Source organism: Trichomonas vaginalis, chromosome IV (genome assembly GCF_026262505.1).
Source record: "Trichomonas vaginalis G3 chromosome IV, whole genome shotgun sequence".
Classification (NCBI taxonomy): Eukaryota; Parabasalia; order Trichomonadida; family Trichomonadidae; genus Trichomonas; species Trichomonas vaginalis.
The window spans coordinates 1,906,547-1,928,412 of NC_067206.1; the positions used below are offsets into that span (position 1 = coordinate 1,906,547).

Below are 21,866 nucleotides of genomic sequence, written 5' to 3' on the forward strand. Positions count from 1 at the left end.
AGTAAAGGGATCGACATAAATAATCGCTAATTCCGGCGGTTTTATCGATGCAAGAAAAATTGTGTTCAAATAGCGGTTAATAAATTAATTATATGTCTAATCTCTTCGACGGAGAAGCGAAGGGTGAAGTCAAGCAGCTTCGCGACGATCTCGATGGCAACGATCCACAGGTGAGAAAAGTCGCTGCAAAGCGCGTCATCGCCTTGATGAGACAAGGTGATAACGTTCAATGGCTCTTTTCCTCTATGTTACGGTGCGTTAAAACCAATGACTTGGAGCTCAAGAAACTCACATACTTATATCTCACTACATATTCAGCGCAGGAACCAGAACAAGCAATTATGGCAGTCAACACATTCATTCAGGACTCACAGGATTCAAACCCATTAGTCAGAGCTCTTGCTGTCCGTACAATGTGCCGCATTCGCCTTGAAAGTGTAGCCGAAAATATGATTCTTCCACTTAAACAGAGATTAGCCGATACCGATCCCTACGTTCGCAAGACAGCCGCATTTGGTGTTTCAAAGTTATACGACGTTATTCCCGAAGCTGTCGAAAATGCCGGATTATTTGCCGAGCTTCTCAAACTTTTGAAGGATGAAAATCCAATGGTTGTTTCAAACACAACAGCCGCAATCTGCGAAATCAACGAGAAGAGGACCACACCAATCTTTGTTCTCAATGGTGAGACAGTTGGTCCAATCCTCTCTGCAATTACATCCTGCTCCGACTGGTGCCAGACAGTTATGTTCGATGCCCTTGCCCGCTACAAGCCAGAGTCCTCTGAAGATGCTGTATACCTCATCGACCGCTTGATCCCATATTTGAAGCACGCCAATCCAGCAGTTGTTATCGGCGCATTCAAGTGCATCTTCAACTTCATGGAGAAGGATTCCCGTGGTACAAACGAATTATTCACACAGATCATTCCTCCATTCATCACTCTTGTTACTTCAGCAGAACCAGAAATTCAGTACATCGTACTTAGAACACTTACTCTCTTCGTCCTCAAGTATCCAAAGGCTCTCTCTAAGGAAATCCGCGTATTCTTCTGCAAGTACAACGATCCATCTTACGTCAAGATGCAGAAACTCGACATCATCGTTACAATCTGCGCCCCACAGACAGCTCAGCTTGTCTTGGATGAACTCGCGGAGTACTGCAATGAAGTTGATGTCGCTTTCGTTAGAAAGGCAATTCGCTGCATCGGACAGATCGCAATCAAGATAGAAGCCGCCGCCCGCCGCTGCGTAGATATCCTCGTCTCACTCGTAAAGGGTAAGGCTGACTACGCTATCGAAGAATCTGTCATTGTCGTATGCGACATCCTTCGTAAGTTCCCAGGTATCTTCGAGTCAATCATCACAATTGTCTGCCAGAACCTCGAAGCTATTAAGGAGCCACGCGCTAAGGCTGCAGCTATCTGGATCCTTGGTGAATACGCATCCCGCATCGATTCCATCGATGTTCTCATAGATCCATACCTCGATACATTCCATGATGAGCCACCTCTTGTCCAGCTCCAGATCCTCTCCTCTCTGATCAAGATCTACATCGAGAAGCCAGATGACACCCGCGACCAGTTGCAGTACATTCTTACAGAGGCTACTAAGGACAACAATGTCCCAGATGTCAGGAACAGAGCCATGATCTACTGGCGCTTGCTCTCATCCGACTCACAGTCCGCTAAGGACATTGTCATCTTCTCTAAGGAGACAGTTGTCCACAGTGGTGCTCAGTACGATGATGCCGTTCTCAAGGAGCTTATGTCCAACATGGGCAGCGTTTCCGGCATTCTCCACGTTGTCCCAGGCGATTTCGTCAAGCGCACAAGATTCAGCCCAGATGAAGACGATGATGTTGTAGAAGACTACGAAATCCACAACTGGATGCCAATGAAGTTAAACGATACAACAATTGTTGATGCCCTCTTCGACGCCAGCCAAACAACACTTTTCTTGAAGCTTACAAACAAAATGCCAGCTCCACTTACAGATTTCGCTCTCGCTGTCGACAAGAACGCTGTAGGCCTCACATTGAACGGCCAGGCCAACTTCCCACAGACACTCGACTTCGGAGCAACTTGCGAGGTTCAAGTACCAATCAAATACGACGCAAACGCTGCATCTAAATTCGATACTCCATTTGTACAGCTCGCTATCAAGACAAGCGCTGGAATGGTTATGGGTATGGCCCGTATACCATTCGAGTTCGCTACATTGCCAAGCGGAGACATCGGCCAGGATAATTTCAGAACAGCCTTCAACTCTTACCAGAATAACGCTGAAACAAGACTTACAGGAATGACACTCGCTGATACTGGAAAACTCGCTTCAAGGAACTTGTTCGTTGTAGGTTCCTCGAAGGGACACCATTATGTCTCTTTCTCATTCAAGAATCAGGCATTCGTGGCTGAGGTATTCCAGGAGGGCAGCGATATTGTTATTCAGCTTAAGTCTGACGCTACAACCATGATGCAGGGAGTTATCGCTGATGCTAAATGGCTCTTCGCCGCTTAAAGAGGAGTTTTATTTTGTCATCTATGATGCTTTTTTTTATTTTATTTCTCTAATAAAAATAAAATCTAAAAATGAAAATTCTTTTTTTTTATGAGAATGTTCAATTAAAATAAGGTATTTTGTGGCTCATTTATTTTGACCTTTTTTTCACGTATCATGGGTAAATCTAAATGCGAATTGAAATGAATATCCATGATCAGACCATTTTTCCAGAAAAATAGGATATAATGGCAAAATTTAAAAGGAAAAATTATATGTTCTTCCAAAAATAAAACAATTTTTCAGAATTTTGAATTTTGTCATAAAAGTAGTATATGTTGAAGGGTTTTGTGACTTTTTTTGTAAACGTAAGAATTCATACATTTTTGAACGATTTTGTATCATTTTTTTTAACATATGAAGTAAAAAATGTATGATTTTTACGGTTTTTATTCTTACGTTTTTGAATAAATCAAGATTTAAAAATTTTCAGAATCGTAAGAAATTTTCACTAAACCCATACATAATGAAATAAAAAAAAATAAAAAAATAAAAAAATAAACTTTAAAAATTCATGTCTTACATTTTTTGAATAATTTATTTTTTTAATTCGTATGAAAATGAGTGTCAAGACTAACGACGTTAAAAAATTGGGATTCACAAACGAGGAAATAAAGGATATATTAGAGGAGGCGAGTTATGAAGTTAATAAATATTATTTAAGAAATTGTCAAAAATTCGCGGAGTTATTAAATGATTTAGATTATGATGGAAAAATGAATAAAGATGATGTTATAAATTTCTTATATCCCACATCTGAAGAAGAAAAACCTAAAGAACCTGATGTTTTCCCTGAATATTATGAAGAACGGATTAAAGATGATGAATATGATGAAATTGAAAGACTGGAAAAAATAAGAGATGAAATAGATGAAAAAATTAAGGAATTAAGAGAAGTTGAAAAATATAATGAGAATGAAGTAGAGGGTTTAATGAATATCCCAGCTTCAGAATCAGAAGTTCAAAAATCTCATGAAGAAAGATATAAAAATTACTTTTTGGAATCTACTAAAAATTTATTAGATGGTGAAATAGATGAAACACTTTCAGAAGAAGGCACAAAATTTATTCATAAACATAAGTTACAATTTATTGACGATGGAGATTATCCATGTATATTACTTTCACCTCCTCTTGATTCTGAAAAATTCAAAAAAGCACTGAAAAATGTAACATATGCAACAAATACGATTAAGAAAGAAGACCATGATATTTACACAAATTATTATTTAAATAAATGTACAGGTGTTGATAAAGTTTTTGATTTGTTAGATAAAATATCAAAAGAAACAATTGGTACATATAAAATTTTATGCGATTGTGGTTTCATTATTGAAGATACTACTAATGTTTCATATGAAAGAACAGCACCGAAGGAAGACGAAGTTGAAAGGTCTATACCATTCGTTATTAAGAATATAAAAGATATGAAAACTTATAAACATTATATTTATTCATTTATTTCAGAAAAAATGGAAGCAACCCATAAAACATCATCTCATCATTTTATAGCTATTCATACATTCCTTTTCAAAGTTGTGAAATTAAATAAGACAGGAATTAGATTTAATGTATCAGGGTACGCATTCTTGAGTAAATTAAAATGTATTCGTCACGTCGCAGATGATAAAAATTTATGTGTTCTTAATTCATTTTATGGACTTTAGCCCTGGACTTTAAAAAAATAAACTTTATTTTTATTTATTTTTTAATTTTTTATTCTTACATAAATGAACAAAAACGGAACAGCTAAAATGAATGATAATCAAATAAGAGCCGAAGGTAGAAGGTTATTTAAACGCTTCTATAACATTCCTGATGGTGTTAATCCTAAAACTCGTAGAAGTTATTTAAATGAAGCCATAGATGCATATGAAGGATTTGACATTTCATCAGAAAGTGAGAGGTTAGCAAGAATGTTAAACGTTAATATTGATTTTTATTATTGCGGTCCTCAACCAGAAGACGTAGACATTAACAAGGTAGACTTTCCATTAGTGGAATCAATAATGATAGATCCAGAATTTGAAACAGTAAATATTTTATTAACACAGAGTCCATGTGGAAAACTTCACGCTGACAGAATTACAGACGTTGAAGCACTCACAGGATATAAAGTTTGCCCCTTTTGCAAAGAAGAAGTATATTCTATCCGTGATGACCCAGAAAGGAAAAACCAAAGAAGATTTTTAAAGCATTGTGAGAAATGTAAAGAAAATAATGGAAGATTAATTCAAGACGTTCAATTGCAAAACACACAACAATATGCACCACATATCACGAAACAGAAGATATATCAATGGCTATTAGCTCACAATTTGCAGGAATATTATAAACCAACAAGATATTATATTACTTTTGACTTCGAAACATTAGAGACTAAAGAAGAACTTCAACTTTCTGAATGTGCAACTTTGAACGCTTACTTAAAACCATTTATGGTATCATCAACTGTCAAAATAAAGCCGCAAACGGACTCTTTGAGTCCTGAAGGTCTTTCAGACCGAAGCGGCGAGGTCGTAGACCGTGATAAAACATTTACGAGGAATTTTTGCTTAACATCAAGTGATTCGTTCATCTCTGATTGGATTGAATTTTTATTTTCAACCTGTTCATTAGTTGCTAAATCAAATATTGAACAATATGAAGAATTAATGAAGCCGCAAACGGACCAAACGGCGGGGACTTTGTCCCATACATTAAATGAAAAACAGAAGGAAGCATTTAAAGAACTTCTAGATGAGGAATTCAATAAAGTGAATATCATAGGTTTTAATTCGGGAAAGTTTGATTTAAATTTAATTCTTCGTGATTTAAACACTGCAAAATGGAAAATAAAATCAATGCTGGGTTCTTCTTCTCAATTTAAGCAAATCATTGTAAAAAAACAAACTGTCCATATGAATTAAGATTTATTGACATCAGAAATTATATAGCGGGTGGAACATTAGACCAATTCACTCAAGATTTCGGAAACAATAAATCACGTGTTAAATCCTTTTTCCCTTATCAATTCATCACATGGGAGAATTACGAAGATGAATTATATAAAGTGGAACCATTCACTCAAGATTCATTTTATTCAGCATTAACTCAAGAAACAATATCCGATTCAGATTATCAAATATATCTCAACGATGCTAAAAATTTTGAGAATAGATTAGAATATTTTATTCATTATTGCAATAAAGACGTTGAAATTATGATTGACCCAATTGATAAAATTATTGAAGAAACATTTGTTTATAAAATTGACATGCTTCATAATCTTTCTTTATCATCGAATGCATCAATGATTCGTTACGCGTTAGCATATAAGAACTTCAATCCTAACGAAACATATCCAGAAGAAGAAAATGTGGAATCAAGTTTTGAATTAACAAAAAAGTATTGGAAATATAAAATTGATTCATATAAGAAACAAGATGAAAAAGCAGAAAGGGATACTAAAAACAATGTTTCAATGGATGACTATCAATACTATCACGATTTAATCCTTTCATCTAAATGCAAAATGTGTGGTAAAGCGTTTACATATGCAAATAAACAACATTGGATAGAATCGATAATGAAAAACCACATACCAAAGAAAATTGTCAGTTAATGTGTTGTTATTGCAATGTCGTAAAATCAAATAAAGATGAAGATGTTCAACGTTTAAGAATTAATTTAAGAAATTATACATTAAAAAATAATTTACCAATGACTCTAGATTCAGTTGAAGCGTATCACATTCTCCGTAATGGAATTACTGGTGGTTTATCAAATGTTCAACATAGAGTAAATCTTAAAGGAATCACGCACATTAATAAACTTGCATATAATCCAGAAACTAAAACTGTATCAAATGAGGACACTTCCAACATTATGACTCATTTCGTTGGTGTTGACTTTAATTCATTATATCCTTCATCATTTTCATCTAATCCTCATGATTTCATTCAATATACTGACCATAAAATGTATATGCCGGGAAGATTGAATGGTGTTATCATTTGTGATACAGCAACAAAGAAAGCAAAAGCACTGGAATAATTAAGAAGAAAAATACTTTATTCGTGGCTGAAGTAAAGGGTCACATTGATGAAAAATACATTAATGATTACATAAACTTTTACCAATAATAAGAAACTTTGATATTATCACAGATGAAAAAACAATTGGCAGTTTTATGTATAATTACATGAAATCAAACAATCTACCAGTTGACCAGAAACAGAGGAAATTAACTCAGTTAGCATCAACACACAACCAATATCAACCATTTTCTTCTTATTATCTTTGGTATCTAATAGACAGATTTCATTTTATCATTGATGACATTCAATCAATTTTAACATTTACGAAAAACACTTGTTTTAATGAATTTGCGAACGAATTTATGAACGAAAGACAAAAGGCTGAATTAGAAGGAAATAAAGGAAAAAGTTTATTTTGCAAGATTTCACTTAATGGATCATATGGTTACGATGCAATGAATACACAAAATTACGCAAAGACTAAAATAATGAATGCACAGAAGGCACGCGTTGCATGTATGTCAAATAAGTTTAAAAACATAAGAGAAATAGGTGAAGATACGTATCAAGTGATGCTTAAAGATAGATTTTATAGATGTGATACATGTTTACAAGAGGCATTCTTCACTTTAGATAACGCAAAATACTGGTATTTGGTTTTCATTTATGATTTTATGTATAAATGCATGGATGTTAATCGTTTTCATTTCATTGAAGGTGATACTGATTCATCTTATTGGGCAATCGCTGGCGACCCAAATCTTCCTAACACTCAAGCATTTCAAGCAATTGTAACCGATAAAAAATTTTATGATAAAAACATTTACAAATTCGCACCTTTTGATTTCTTTTGTTTTAATGAGAAATTTAAACCTAAATTAAAGAATAAAGCTGAAGAAAAAGCACATGAGAAAAAATTATTGGGTTTAGCAATTGAGAAACAAGGTGATAACATGGTTGCTTTATGTCCTAAGTGTTATACATCATTCAACGGTTCAATTGATGGAAGTGATTTTAAAAAGATTGCACAAAAAATGAAAGGTGTTAGTTTAAGACAAAATAAGCAATTAACACCTAAAAATTATTTGGATATAATAAATGATAAAGTGATATTTGATGGTCAGAATATTAATTTACAACTTAAAAACGGGTCAATGACTCGCTTAACAATCGGTAAGACTGCATTAACAGGAGCACACACTAAGGCTGTATGTTGTGAAAATGGATGTTGTATGCCATTTATTTAATGAAATGCCACAGAAGAGACAAAAGGAACCGTTAATGATGGTTTTGATACTATGATTCAAAGAGGTGGGCACCCTTAAAACATTTATTTTATTTTTATATAAATGGATAACACAGATTTAAAAAATTTAATTGATGATTTAGTACTTAATCAAAATTTTCTTGATTATTACGATTTAAAAGCATATCTCCAAAAACATGATAACAATATAACGGGTGATGATATGGATTATTATTATTCGTATTATAAAAATGAAGTTTTGAAATATCATGATAAAATAATTTCTAAAATTAAAGACAAAATTAAAAATAATGAATATTCAAAGGGAAAAAGTAAATCACAACTTAAACAATTGAAAGATTTCAAAAATAAAGTATTAACAGAAGAAGATATTGATGAATTATATAAATTATATAAATTATATAATCCTGAGCCGCAAAAACCAAAGGAACAAAAACAAAAGGTGCAAAACGCCCAGGTCCTTCAGACCATAAATGAAGCACAAGCTTTAATTTATGATTCATTAGTTAAACCATATTCAGCCCGACTTTTAAATGAAGATCAACTTTTGGAATTCATCCTTCAACATAAACTCGAAGCGGGAAAGTATATCAAACCTTTATATACAGCATATTTAAAACAAATGAATAGAATACATCCAGAATTAATGAAGAGGGGAATGAAATCCAAAATCAAAGCAGATAAAATTAAACCACCTGCAACACCAAACCCTCCAACGACAGTACCTCCTTCAGTTAATCCTTCATCATTCACTTTATTATATCCATTTCAAACATTTAAGAAGCAAAAAGATTTTAAAAAGGATTTCAAGATATTAAATAAACCAATTGACCCAAAAATTCAACCGTTAAAGGAAAAATTTAGTCGCCCTTCATTTGCACCATATCCATATTCATACGAAATCGATCATTTAGAATATTCAAGAGGAAACGTTACTTATTTATTTGCCATTAACATTAACACTAGATATTTATATTGCATTCCAGTGAAAGGGAAAACAGAACAGGAAACAAGAAGAGCTATTCAATACTTACTAGATCATGAAAGAGTAGATAATATAAGGGGTGATGGTGATAAAGGATTTCAGGCAGCTATAACTCATTATTTCCCACAAATTAATTTTTACTTCTCATCCTCTCCATATACGTTTCATAATAAAATAGTTGATGCGGTAATGAGAACTCTTAGAGATGCGTTAGGGGTTAACGGTCAGATATACTGGGATGGAAATCATAACTCCATCATACAACAGTTAGTTATTATTATTAATACATGGCATAGAACTATAAACATGAAACCAGTGGAAATGAAAAATGATATTTCAAAAGAATGAATATTTAGAAAGCAAATGAAAGGTTGAATGATGTTAACGTGAACAAATTAATTCAGGGCTCATGAATTTTAAACAAGGGATAAAGTTTTGATTCATCTCGATTATGGAAAAACTGATAAATCAATGACAAAAAGAAGACGAAGATTTGACACAATAGCTGAATTTGTTAGATATATTAACGGCAATGCATTAGTTGAAGTTGACAATAAATTAATAGAAATTCCGATTTATTTTATTACTCCATTATATTTAAATAATATTTAATTTTTTTATTTCGTAAAAATGAGTAACAACGAAGCAGTCAAGAGTCCAGACGATGAATATAAAAAGAAACTAAACAGAATTAAATCAAAAATATGTTATTACAAAAAGAAGCCACAATGGTGGGGTTGAAAACGATAAAGAGAGGAAAGAAATAATCGAAAAATTAGAAACTTATCGTTCAATCCTTAAACTGAGTGAAGCAAAAATAAAAGAATTTAATAGAATAAATAAATTGATTGGAAGAGATGAATTTAATAAAGATGAATTTTTAAACTCTATCCAAATTTAATTTTTATTCCTCTTCGACAACATCTCTCTTTCCATCATTACTGCATAACCACATTTTCTCAATTTTAGTGGTTTGTTATTTTTAACATGTTCTTGCATCATTTTTATCATTTCCTCCCTTGTTATGATTCGTGGTAAATTTTGAGCTTGTGGGGTATTCATTTATGATAAAAATAAAAATTTGTTATCACTTATTTTATCGTTAAGTGACTCAAAGAGTCCGGAGACAAAGTCTCATGTTTTTAGGTTATTCAATAATTAATTATTTTTGAAGAACTGGGAAATAAATTTACGTCAAATATAATTTATAAAATCTTATGTCGACAGGCTACGTAGCACAGTGGTCTAAGGTGGTGTTATGGAGGGGTCAGAGTCTGTGGTTCGAACCGCGACAGTGCCGTATTTTCTTATTTTCTTTATTTGTCTTGTTTGTCGTGAATAAAAAGTATCATAAAAGTGCTTATCTTCCACGGGAATAAATAAAAAATTTACTTTATTTCTTCTTTATTTCTTCTTTATTTCTTTGTTCCCGTGGAAGAAGGGTTTTGCTTTTTTTCTCAGCCGAAATCAATGATTTTTTCATTTTTGGAATCCTTAGCGAATGAGGAATCTTTTCTCTCGTGGAAGCTTTGAACAAAAATATAATTTAGGTGAAGAGGTGAGATATCACCTTTTTATGGTAGTAGTGAAATAAAATTTTGTTATCAGTTATTTTATCATCATTTTATTAAGTTCATCTTTAGTTAATAATTTGAATGGATTCGCTAATGTTCCACCTTGAGTCACAACACTTGCCCCGGCTAATTGTGAAGAACCTGGGATAAGTACTCCATGAAATGATTTCATTGGTATCATTAATTTAGAAATAGTTGGCTTAATTAATTTGGTCATTTATGATAAAAATAAAATTGCATAATTTAAATTTTTTTTCTTTCTCATTTTCTCATTTTCTCATTTTTCATTCTGTTTTGGTTTCAGCAACTTTTCAAGTTGTTGTCTTGTCAGTAACTTTAATTTTAACTTTGGATCAAATATTGGGTTTCCATCTTTATCTCTTCCAATAACACCATATGGTAGAATCTTCATTTATACTAAAATAAAAATTTAAATTATGTCGTTTGCTCTTTTGGAGCTCCTAAAGTTTGTTTCACAAACATTGAGCATTCATTGAACTCTATACCATGCGAATACAGTCATAAATGGTGGCATGTAATCTTTACTTTGTCCCGTTGTTTGTGTATATCCTGAAACATGTGTATGGTTTCCTTCTCCCTGAGTGTCACTCCAGTAACAATTTATGGCAAATTTAACATCATCTTTAACATCATATCCTTTACCTTTTGTCATTCCTGACCAATCCCAATATCTATGCTTATGCCAACCTGCTTGAGATGTGCTTAAATCAATGTAGTGACTGTGTGCAGGTAAATTTTCACCTGTAATCGTTTTACTTCCCCCTGTTTCCTTTGAAGAGTTTGCACAATACAAAAACCTGTCGACTATTTGTTCCCATGCACCAACACCAAACATTGCTTGAGGACCTCTCACATCCATAGATGTATAAATAGAACCTACTGGGTTCATTAAATCAAACATATGAGATATTATAGGATTGTCTCTTTTGAACTTAAAATATAGTGTAACTATTTCGGGTTTCTTCTGGTTTGTGTCAGAATATTTTTTATAATATAATCTTATGTTTTCAGGGTATGTAAAATCTTGACTATAATATTTATTTTTGTCATCTTCATAATAGTATACTATTTTCGTTTTTTCTATTGCATTATATCTTTTATATCTATAATATTCTAAATATAATGTTTGCTTTTTTGGGTCTACATGTGCGTCAACACCATAGTCATAATAATACGGTGCTGGAGCTACGTTAGACAATGTCATATCCGTCATTTCATAAACTCTTAAATATTTCTTTTGTTCGTCTCCATATAAGTTTAAGTAACAGTTGTTGTCTAATGGAACTTTAACTTGTGTGCCATTATTCTTTATATAGCCTACATACATTTCATTGTTATTTTTCGGAATGAGTTTATACCGTATACCATTTCTTAAGGACTGTACAAACTCCCATCTAAAATATTTGTTTTCTTCATTGACAGAAAAGTCGCCAACAATAGTTTCAATATTTTTTGTTCCAACTAAACTTTGGTATATTTCGTTAACAAATGATATATCTGCTTTCTTTGCTAACTCATCGTTAACAAATGATATATCTGCTTTCTTTGCTAACTCATCGTTAACAAATGATATATCTGCTTTCTTTGCTAACTCATCGTTAACAAATGATATATCTGCTTTAAGGTCTAAACATTCTGAAACCCATCCTGTATCAGCTTTAGTTTTAAGAATCTTCGATGTCCGTTCATGATACCATTCAACCCTTTCTATAATTTCATTATCTTTTTCATTAACATATTCCTTATCTGCCTTCTTCATTAATTCACTAGCCACAAATCCCTTATCTGCCTTCTTCATTATGTCATTTAGGAAACCTTTTATGAATTCCTCATTTAAATTAAATCTTCCAATCTTCAAAACTTTAGGAAATGCATTTAATGCGTAATATCTCTGTTCTTCTGGTGGAATTGATGTTATATCATCCGTTATACCTTTAATTTTTGAATTCATAAATAAAATTTCTTTTATATTTGATATCACTGCACCACCTTTGCAAACGAATTCAAAATGGTCATTTTTCAATACTATCTCCAAATCTCCATATTTCAACATTTGCGTTTGTTCTGCCGTCTTTGAATTATATGCATATATGGCGTATGTAATGGTCTGTGCCTTAAGTTGCTGTGGTTGTTGTTGTTTAATCATTTATTACGATTTAAAAATAAATATTTAATCTGTTATCTCATCAGCTATTTTTTCTATTTGAAATTGCCATAATATTTCATTCATAAATTCTAAATCACAATCAAATAGGTCAGTTATTCTAAATTTAATATTTGATAAATCTTTTGAATGAAGAATAAATGAATTCCCAGATAATTGAAACGGATATGATAAAGAAAATATGTTTAAGTTGATGGATAAAATGTTTTGTATTGATGGGTAAGAGTTAGGGTCTAATGTTTGATGTGAAAATCTCATTGGGGTATTAACTTTATCACATTTGATTAAAATGAAATTAGAACCGGTGTCAGAATACAAAACATCCCCAACATCTTTTTCAAAATTTAATATCCCCAACAATGAACGAAGACGAGGAGTACAAAATTTAATTTTCAGCGGAAATTTAATAAGGTTATTTATTTCATCAAGTTCAAAAAGTTTATCAGGTTTTGATTTAAAATTTTCTTCATACCATATGATAAATGATTCATTTAAATAACTTAAAATCATGTTAATATCCCATTTCGTTATCACATTATTTATATACATATCATACGTTTTTAGGTCTACGACCCCGCCGCTATGCGGCTCATGGTCATCTTTAATAAATGATATATAATCTGAAGGGTCTAAAAGAATGGGATTAAATTTACCACTCACAGAAACGAGAGTAACATTATAAATTCCGCTAACTGTTAAATTTAATTCACAGTTATTATTCGAAATAATATTGATAATTGACATTTTTTTATTACGATTAAAAATATGGTAAAGCGTTATTTTCCAGTGATAAATAAAACTAGAATAAGATTACCTCAAGAATTCATAAATTCAACGAATAAGAAATTCATTCATGTTATAAATTTTAGTGTTTTCAGAAAATATGAGTCGATGTCATATTCATCATCAGGTTATATTTCACTTCATTCAAATTTAGTTCAATCAAACCCATATAATGACCATTTCATAAGATTTTCAGATGGTATTAAAAATGTAATTGATAGATTAAAATATGAACAGATTGACAATATCGAATTTTTGGAATTTTGGTTTAAATATCCCGATGGAAAAAAGATTGAAGTTAAAGATAAAGCTGATACTATAACAAAAACAATTACAATGACCGATCCAGATAGTGGGGAACAAAAAGAAATAAAACAAACGATAGAAACTGGTGAAAGGTCAATTATTATCGATTATGATTCAAAGGATTATTATTCGATAATGTTAATGCTTGAATATTAAATAGCCTTAACAAAGAATTTTTCAAGTGATATTTTATATTCATCAACTATTTTATTATAAATATCATTATATGTTAAATGAAGTTCAGTTGTTGTTCCGTTCTTTGATATCTTAATTGTGCTAATATCCTTTATAGGATTTATTTTTGCAACTGTTCCGCAGCATGAAACCTCATCATCTATGAAAAATTGAATCTTCACGTCTGAATCTTGAACATCACAAAGAATGGCGATAATGTGAATTAATGATTCATAAGGTAAAATAATTAAACCGGATTGGTCAATTAAATTTATTATTGAATCATAATTATCAGTTATGATATCACGATATATTTTCATTAATTCTGAATTAATGTCTATTTTATATGGCGCATTGCGACTGAATCGTAGATTCCTGGGTTCTCGATGTTTGATGAAAGAGGTGGGGGTATGTTGGATAAGTGGGAATTTCAACAGGTTCTTTACCGGGTTCAGATAAAATGATTGGGTCTCCATTCTCATGGTTTTCTTCATTCTCCTCATTCTTCGGTAAGTCACGAGTTAATAAATTTGGTTGAGTTGCTGACCTTGTTAATTCAGGACTAACATTAACTTTAACATTTTGAATAATTCGTGATTTATCATCATTTACATTATAACCAACCGTAATCTCTGCTTTTGCGTTAGTGTTCTTTTGACTAGTGAAACGTCTTCTCATTTATATTCGAATAAAAAAATATATTTAAACTTTTATTTTGCTGGAACTTTTGAATCTATTATTTCCTGTATTTGTTCATGAAGTTGATTTTTAGCATTTTCATCGAAATTAATAGACCGAATATATTCATTAATTGCATTCTTATAATCATTGATTTCTCAAATTTTCTTTTATCTGATTCCTTAACTAAATCATAAGTTAAACCTCGTTGCTGATATAATGGTTTCTTAATTAAATCTTTGAATGCTTGAGATAAAGCACCTGATGCAATTCTTGCTACTATAATTGGTTGGAATTGCTGTTTAAGTTCATCTTTAACATTTGCGAAAACTGGATCGAATAAAGCAACTTTAAAGAATTTCTTAGCTGGAATTTCAGGTCTTAAATTTGCATATTGACCATCAAACTGGTTAGAATATCGTGGTAATCCATCCGGTCCCTCTTCAATAGCATTTAATTCTTCATTGAAGTAAGAATATGGATTATGACGGTATGAATTAATTGGACCATTTTCACCTTCTCCAATGTATTGTTTAACAGCTTTTCCATTTTCATCAAATTGCATAGGATAATGTTCATTATATGCTTTACGTTTAGGATAATCCGTCATTGTTAATTTATACCCATTTATGACTTTAATATTTCCTTGACCATCAGTAACGAAAACTTCATTTATACCATCAGGTTTTCCATTTGGACCCGTAATGTCTGCTTCGTGTGCTTCCCAATTTGGACCATGACGTTTGGCATATGCTTGAGCTTCTGGTAATGTTAAAACGTTTCTCATTTGTTTAACATCTTTTTGAAGACCAGCAACAAATGAACTAATTCTTTCATTCCATCAGGAACTTTCATAGCTCTATTATACACCCCTTTTGTTTGTCCCTTTTTTAATGGAACTTGTAGAAGATTTGCTATTTCTGTCATGTTTAATTATAAATAAAAAATAAAAATTAATTATAAAAAGTTAATCAAATTTAACACCCCTTTATTTAAATCAACTATTATTTTCCCATGTTCACCTAATTGCTGATATTGTGTGTAAAGTTCATTAATGCTCATTGGTAAATTCACTTGATAAAGCATAACATTCAACTGTTGACGACTAAACCCACTGAAAATGAAAAGTGTTGATAGATTTGATTTAATGTTTGTGCTTAATGCTTTGAAATATTGAACAGCCATAAAGAATGAACACTGAATGTGTCGACATTGAGTTAATAACTGATTAAAATATGATTTCTCATTTGTTATTAGTTTTGATTTCACCGCATCATCTAGAAAAATGAGTGAATGCAAAAATTCTCTATCAAAATTTGAAATAGAAAGTGTTTCAAATAATTCATCCCGTTGTTTATCAATAATTTTATCCTCTAATCCTTGCTTCTTGATTGTATTATATAATTCTTTATACATTACAAAGTTTTTTAAATAATCTTCTGCTTCTTCTTGTGATAAATAAATAATTGGAATTTTGATTAAATGCTTTAAAGATTCAAATGTATCATCTGAAGGTGAACCTGAACGGTTGATATAAATTAACACATGTGAATAGGGTGAAGTGTTAGCAATAATGATAATTTGTTTTAATATCGTTAATGTTTTACCTTTATTTTGTTTACCAATTGCTGCAGTGATTGAATTTAAGTAACATTCAGAATATGGAATTTTCATTAATTTTTCCTTAGATAGAGCATTTCTATTATCACTCAATGCTTCATTAATCATATCATCTACGTATGTATTATATACTCCTGCTAATTCTTCATAAGGGGTGGATGAATTTAAATCCATTTAATCAAAAATAAATTTATAATTTTAAACATTTCTATTCATCAATATTTCATCATATGAACTTCTATACTGTGGTGGTGTACCTGTTGGATGATATTTCAAACCTTCATCCGGTGTCCATGTCCAATATGTAGTCCTAGTAAACCAAACCTGAGGAGGATTTGTCACTTTTGAACAGTAAGTGTCATTTTCACCCTGAATGATTGGATAAGCTTTCACTTGTACTGTAACTTGTGAGTTGAAAGTTTCTAATCCATCAAAGAATATACCCGCTCCATCACGTTGAACTGGAATAGTGCATAAGAATGAAGTTTGGTCTTTCCATGTTCTAGCTAATGGTGTGCCATCATCATCATTCAGTGGTCTAGTTAATGAGTCCTCGTATTCTTCGTGCATTCATTCACTCCATCTAAATCAGAAGCTTGAAGCATACGTGTAAAGAATATGTCACCCACTGTGGTCATCGCTTGATCGGGGAAGTTTCTGGAATCTATAGTGACCTGAAGACCTCGAAGCATTGGATTTTCTAAAACCGTTCTTTGCATTGCATTCTTCGGAAATGTTAACACAACATCTGTAACATTATGAAGAGCGTATGAGAAATCTGAGCTAATACCTTCAGGAGTGATGCAACCTCCATTTAGTGAACGAACGTCAATATGTTGAGCTGGAATCATGAATGGATCTTCCTTACTAAATAAACGTGGTATTGCTTTAACTGATTCTTCAATTAAACCGTATCCTGGTGTAATGCATTTATCCTCTAAAACTTCCATCTTTGTGCATGAAATAATAACGTCTTCAACTGTTGCGTCAGCAGATGTAGCGGCTAAGCTTGTAATTAATTTGGCAGGAAGTCCGATTTGTTGGAATTTGCGATCATATTTATAAACATGATTCATAATCTTTTCATAATTTTCATCAGTTATCTTTTCATAAACGTAATTTTGTAAATCAGCAACTCTTAACGGGTCAACCTGACAAAATACTAAAGTATCCCTGAAAACATAATATTTAAGAATGATTTCACCAAATGATTTAGGATAATCATCGAACGCCTGAAATGCTAACAAATCATTTACCGGAATAATCATATCAAAAGTGACATCAACTTCTTCATTTGCTTTCTTGAAAACTTCTGAAGGGTCAATATATTTACCACATACTGAGTTATCATATTTTTGAACATTATTATATAACGAATGAACAAACTTTTTAACTTTCCTTTCTGATTTTGGTTTATATGTTGCAAATGCGAAAGATTCACGGGCGCAATCCATCTGAAGATAACCAGCATCACCTCTTTCGGTTTCTACTTCTAATTGTTTAAAGCTTTGATTTGATGATTTGTAACCAACGAATAAACGCATGCATTTAAAAGCGGCATCACATGTGAAAGCTTTATTTGAAACTAGAGTTGCTTTAACTTTGCGTTTAATATATGTGTCACCTAATTGGTTCACATCATGAGCCGGATTTGTAATTCTTAAATGAGTTTGTTTATCATCAAAATATGGAGCATCAGAGTCATAGCATGAACTTTCAAGTTCTCTATAATATCTTCTCCGTCATTCTTTGCGAATATTTCATTTATCTTTTCGAATGAATGAAATACATTTCCATTAATCGGTTTAGTGTTTGGCACTAAATAGTTAGTCGTCATTTATTATTAAATAAAAAATCAAAATTAAAAGATGAAAATGAATTTTTAATTTTAATGAAATAATCAACTATGGCTGCAGGATTCTTTAAGAAACTGTGGGATAAAGTAAAAAGAGGAGCGCATAAAGTTTGGGAATAAGAAAGGAGCAAATTGGATATTTAAGAATAAAGAAGCAATTAGTGACGTTGCTGAATCAATAACACCAAAAGCTGCCCCAATAAGAGAAATTTTAAATAAGGAGAAAGGTTTATCGACTACAACCGATACTAAGATAAAAATAATATTTATTTATTTTTCCACTATCTCCCCTATTTTATTAAGTATTCCTTCAGCAATTCCACCAACTGCGTTACCTGCTTGTGCTCCCATCGCCGGATTACCTGCTTTAGCACCTAATACTCCTCCTATGATAGTTCCTGCCGTTTTCGCTACTGGTGCCAAAAAGTTTGCAACGGGTTTAATAATTTTTGATGAACCCAACTTGCAGCTTTCTTAATTCCTTCCCATAATTTTTTAAAGAATCCTGCCGCCATTCTGATTTAATATTAATTAAAAAATATATTTCATCACTTATATTCTAATTTTTTATTTAATGATAAATGAAACCGATTTTAAAAATAAATGAAACAGAGGAGGAAGAAATAAATGAAAGTGAAAATGTTCAACAAAAAATAAACGTTGTTAAACCAATTACTGAAATAAAAATTTTTTCATCTGTTGATGAATTTAATGACTATTATGCTAATAATAAAAAATTATTTGAAGAATTGACAACATGTAAATTGAATAAAATGTTTAAAGTTGAGGACAGAGTCAATAATTTTATGTCATTATTGCAATAAAGACTTGAAATATGATGACCCAATTGATAAAATTATTGGAGAACATTTGTTTATAAAATTATAATGCTTCATAATCTTTCTTATCATCAATGCTGCAATGATTCGTACGCTTAGGCATATAAAGAACTTTAATCATAATACAAAATATCCGAGAAGAAGAAGTGGAATCTTAAGTTTTGACATTAACAAAAAAATATTGGAAATATAAATTAATCACTATAACAAGAAACAAGATGAAAAAGCAGAAAGTGGATACCTAAAAATCAAATGTTATCAATGGAATGACTATCAATACTATCACGCATTTCAATCCTTCATCTAAATGCAATGTGGTAACAGCGTTTACATTATGGCAAATAAACCAACATTGGATAGAATCGTAATGACAAGAAAACCAAACATACCAAAGAATAAATTGTCAGTAAATGTGTTGTATTGCTAATGTCGTTAAATCAATAAAGATTGAAGATGTTCAACGTTTAAGAATCTAATTTAAGAAAATTTTTATCATTAAAAATAATTTACCAATGACTCTCTAGATTCATGTTGAAAGCGTATCAACAATTCTCCGTAATGGAAATTATGGTGTTTATCAAATTTCAACAAGAGTAAGATGTTAAAGTAATCACGCCCATATAATAAACTATCAATAAGTCCAGAGAAAACTAAAACCTGTTATCAAATGAGGACACCATTTCAACCATTATGACTCATTCGTTTGTGTTGACTTTATATTCATTATATCCTCATCATTTTTCATCTAATCTCATGATTTCATTCGAACTATTCTGACCATAAATGTATATGCGGTGAAGATTGAATGCTTTATCATTTGTGATCAGCGAACAAAAAAGCAAAAGACGTGGAATAATTAAGAAGAAAAATACTTTATTCGTTGCTGAAAGCTAAAGGGTCACATTGATGAAAAATACATTTTAATGATTACATAAACTTTTACCGGAATAATAAGAAACTTAGATATTATCACAGATGAAAAAAACAATTGGCAGTTTTATGTATAATTACATGAAATCAAACAATTACCCAGTGACCAGAAAACAGAGGAAATAAACTCAGTTTAGCATAACACACAACCAGATATCAACCATTTTCTTCTTATTATCTTTGGTATTCTAATGGACACGGTTCATTTTCATTGAAATGATCATTCAATCAATTTTAACATTACGAAAAACACTTGATTTTATAATGGAATTGCGAACGAACTTTATGACGAAAAGACAAAGGTCTGGATTAAAGGAATAATAAGGAAAATCAGTTTATTTTGTAAGATTTCATTGATGGATCATATTGGTTACGATGCATGAATACACAAAAATTACGCAAAGACTTAAAATAATGAATGCAAGAAGGCAACGCTTGCATGTATGTCAAACTAAGTTTAAAACATTAAGAGGAAATACGTGTGAAGATACTGTATCAATGGATGCTTAAGATAGGATTTTATAGACTGTTGATACATGTTTTACAAAATGCATTTTACTTTGATAATCGCTAAATACTGAGATTTAGTTTTCATTTATGATTTTATGTATAATTGCAGCGAATCTTAATCGTTTCATTTTCATTGAAGGTGATACTGATTCAGCTTATTGGGGCCATTGCTGGCGGACCAAATCTTCCTAAACCCAAGCATTTCAGGCTAATTTAACCGATAAAAAATTTTATGATAAAAACATTTTACGAATTCGCCACCATTTTGATTCTTTGATTTTGATGAGAAAATTTAAAACTCTAAATTCAAAGATGTAAGCTCAAGAATAAGCACATGAGAAAAAATTATTGGTTTAGCAATTGAGAAGACAAGTGATAAAATGGTGCTTTTTATGTCCTAAGCTGTTATACTATCATTCAAAACGGTTCAATCTATGGAAGTGATTTAAAATAGATTTGCACAAAAAAATGGAAAGGGTGTAGTTTAGACAAAGATATAGCAATTAACACCTAAAAATTATTTGGATATAATAAATGATAAGTGATATTTGCATGGTCAATATAATTTTACAACTTAAAAAACGGGTCAATGAACTCGCTAACAAATTGTAGACTGCATTAACAGGAGCACAAACACTAAGGCCTGTATTGTTGTGAATGAGCAAATGGCGATGTTGTTTGCCTATACAATTAATTATTTGAATGGAAGCAAAGAACATCATTTATACCAAATGGTACTTAGCATTCAATAGATCAACACGATTTAAATCATACGCCAACAGCAACAAAACATGAACTTTGAAGAAGGAACGTAAGACGTCAATATTAAATAATGTTTTTTATACTATGATTCAAAAGAAGGGGGCACCCTTAAAACATTGATTTTTTTATGATAAATGTAACGAGATTTTAAAAATTTAAGTTGCATGATGTTCATATTTAATTCAAAATTTTTCTGTTATTATGAATTTTTAAAAAGCATATCTCCAAAAAACATAATAAATAATATAACGGGTATGATATGAATATTATTATCCAGTATTATTAAAAATGACAGTTTGAAATATCATATAAAATAATTCTGAAAATTAAAGACAAAATTAAAAATATATGAATATCAAAGAGGAAAAAGTAAATCACAACTTAAAACATTGAAAGATTCAAAGAATAATAGATTACAGAAGAAGATCATTGCAGTGAATATATAATTATTAATATTATAATCCTAGCACAAACCAAAAACCGAGGTAAGAGACAAAGAAGTCAACACAAAGAATCAAACGCCCAGGTCCTTCAGACGCATAATGAGCACAGCTTTAATTTATGATTTCATTAGTTAAACCCATATTCACCCGACTTTTAAATGAAATCAACTTTTGGAATTCATTCCTTCAACATAAAACTCGAAGCGGGAAAAGATATCAAACCTTTATATACAGTGCAATATTTAAAACAAATGAATAGAAACATCCAGAATAATGAACGAATTCAACTAATTGCATCAATCCGAAACATCAAAAGCGAGTAAAATTAACCAACTTGCAGAACCAACCTCCAACACCGAGTACTCCTCCTTCAGAACT

The 21,866-nt window shown here is 31.4% G+C and overlaps 3 protein-coding genes and 3 pseudogenes across 6 annotated transcripts, besides 1 other annotated feature; 4 read left to right on the top strand and 2 right to left on the bottom strand.

Moving 5' to 3' along the window:
• Positions 1–92: 92 nt before the first annotated feature.
• Positions 93–2,582, top strand: TVAGG3_0011760 (clathrin binding; the record flags this gene model as incomplete). The annotated part of the gene is made up of 1 exon (XM_001326374.2): positions 93–2,519. One exon carries the CDS (start codon positions 93–95, stop codon positions 2,517–2,519), a length of 2,427 nt encoding a protein of 808 aa, XP_001326409.1.
• A 568-nt stretch (positions 2,583–3,150) lies between these two features.
• Positions 3,151–16,197: a mobile genetic element.
• On the top strand, positions 4,289–6,106 carry TVAGG3_0011780 (annotated as a pseudogene). The gene has a single exon. A coding segment is annotated over exon 1 (1,818 nt).
• On the top strand, positions 6,742–7,824 carry TVAGG3_0011790 (DNA/RNA polymerase superfamily; the record flags this gene model as incomplete). The annotated part of the gene is made up of 1 exon (XM_051219926.1): positions 6,742–7,824. One exon carries the CDS (start codon positions 6,742–6,744, stop codon positions 7,822–7,824), a length of 1,083 nt encoding a protein of 360 aa, XP_051104912.1.
• On the top strand, positions 7,927–8,963 carry TVAGG3_0011800 (annotated as a pseudogene). The gene has a single exon. A coding segment is annotated over exon 1 (1,037 nt).
• Positions 10,894–12,570, bottom strand: TVAGG3_0011810 (phage tail repeat-like family; the record flags this gene model as incomplete). The annotated part of the gene is made up of 1 exon (XM_051219927.1): positions 10,894–12,570. One exon carries the CDS (start codon positions 12,568–12,570, stop codon positions 10,894–10,896), a length of 1,677 nt encoding a protein of 558 aa, XP_051104913.1.
• TVAGG3_0011820 lies at positions 13,830–14,529 on the bottom strand (annotated as a pseudogene). The gene has a single exon. A coding segment is annotated over exon 1 (700 nt).
• Positions 16,198–21,866: the final 5,669 nt, after the last annotated feature.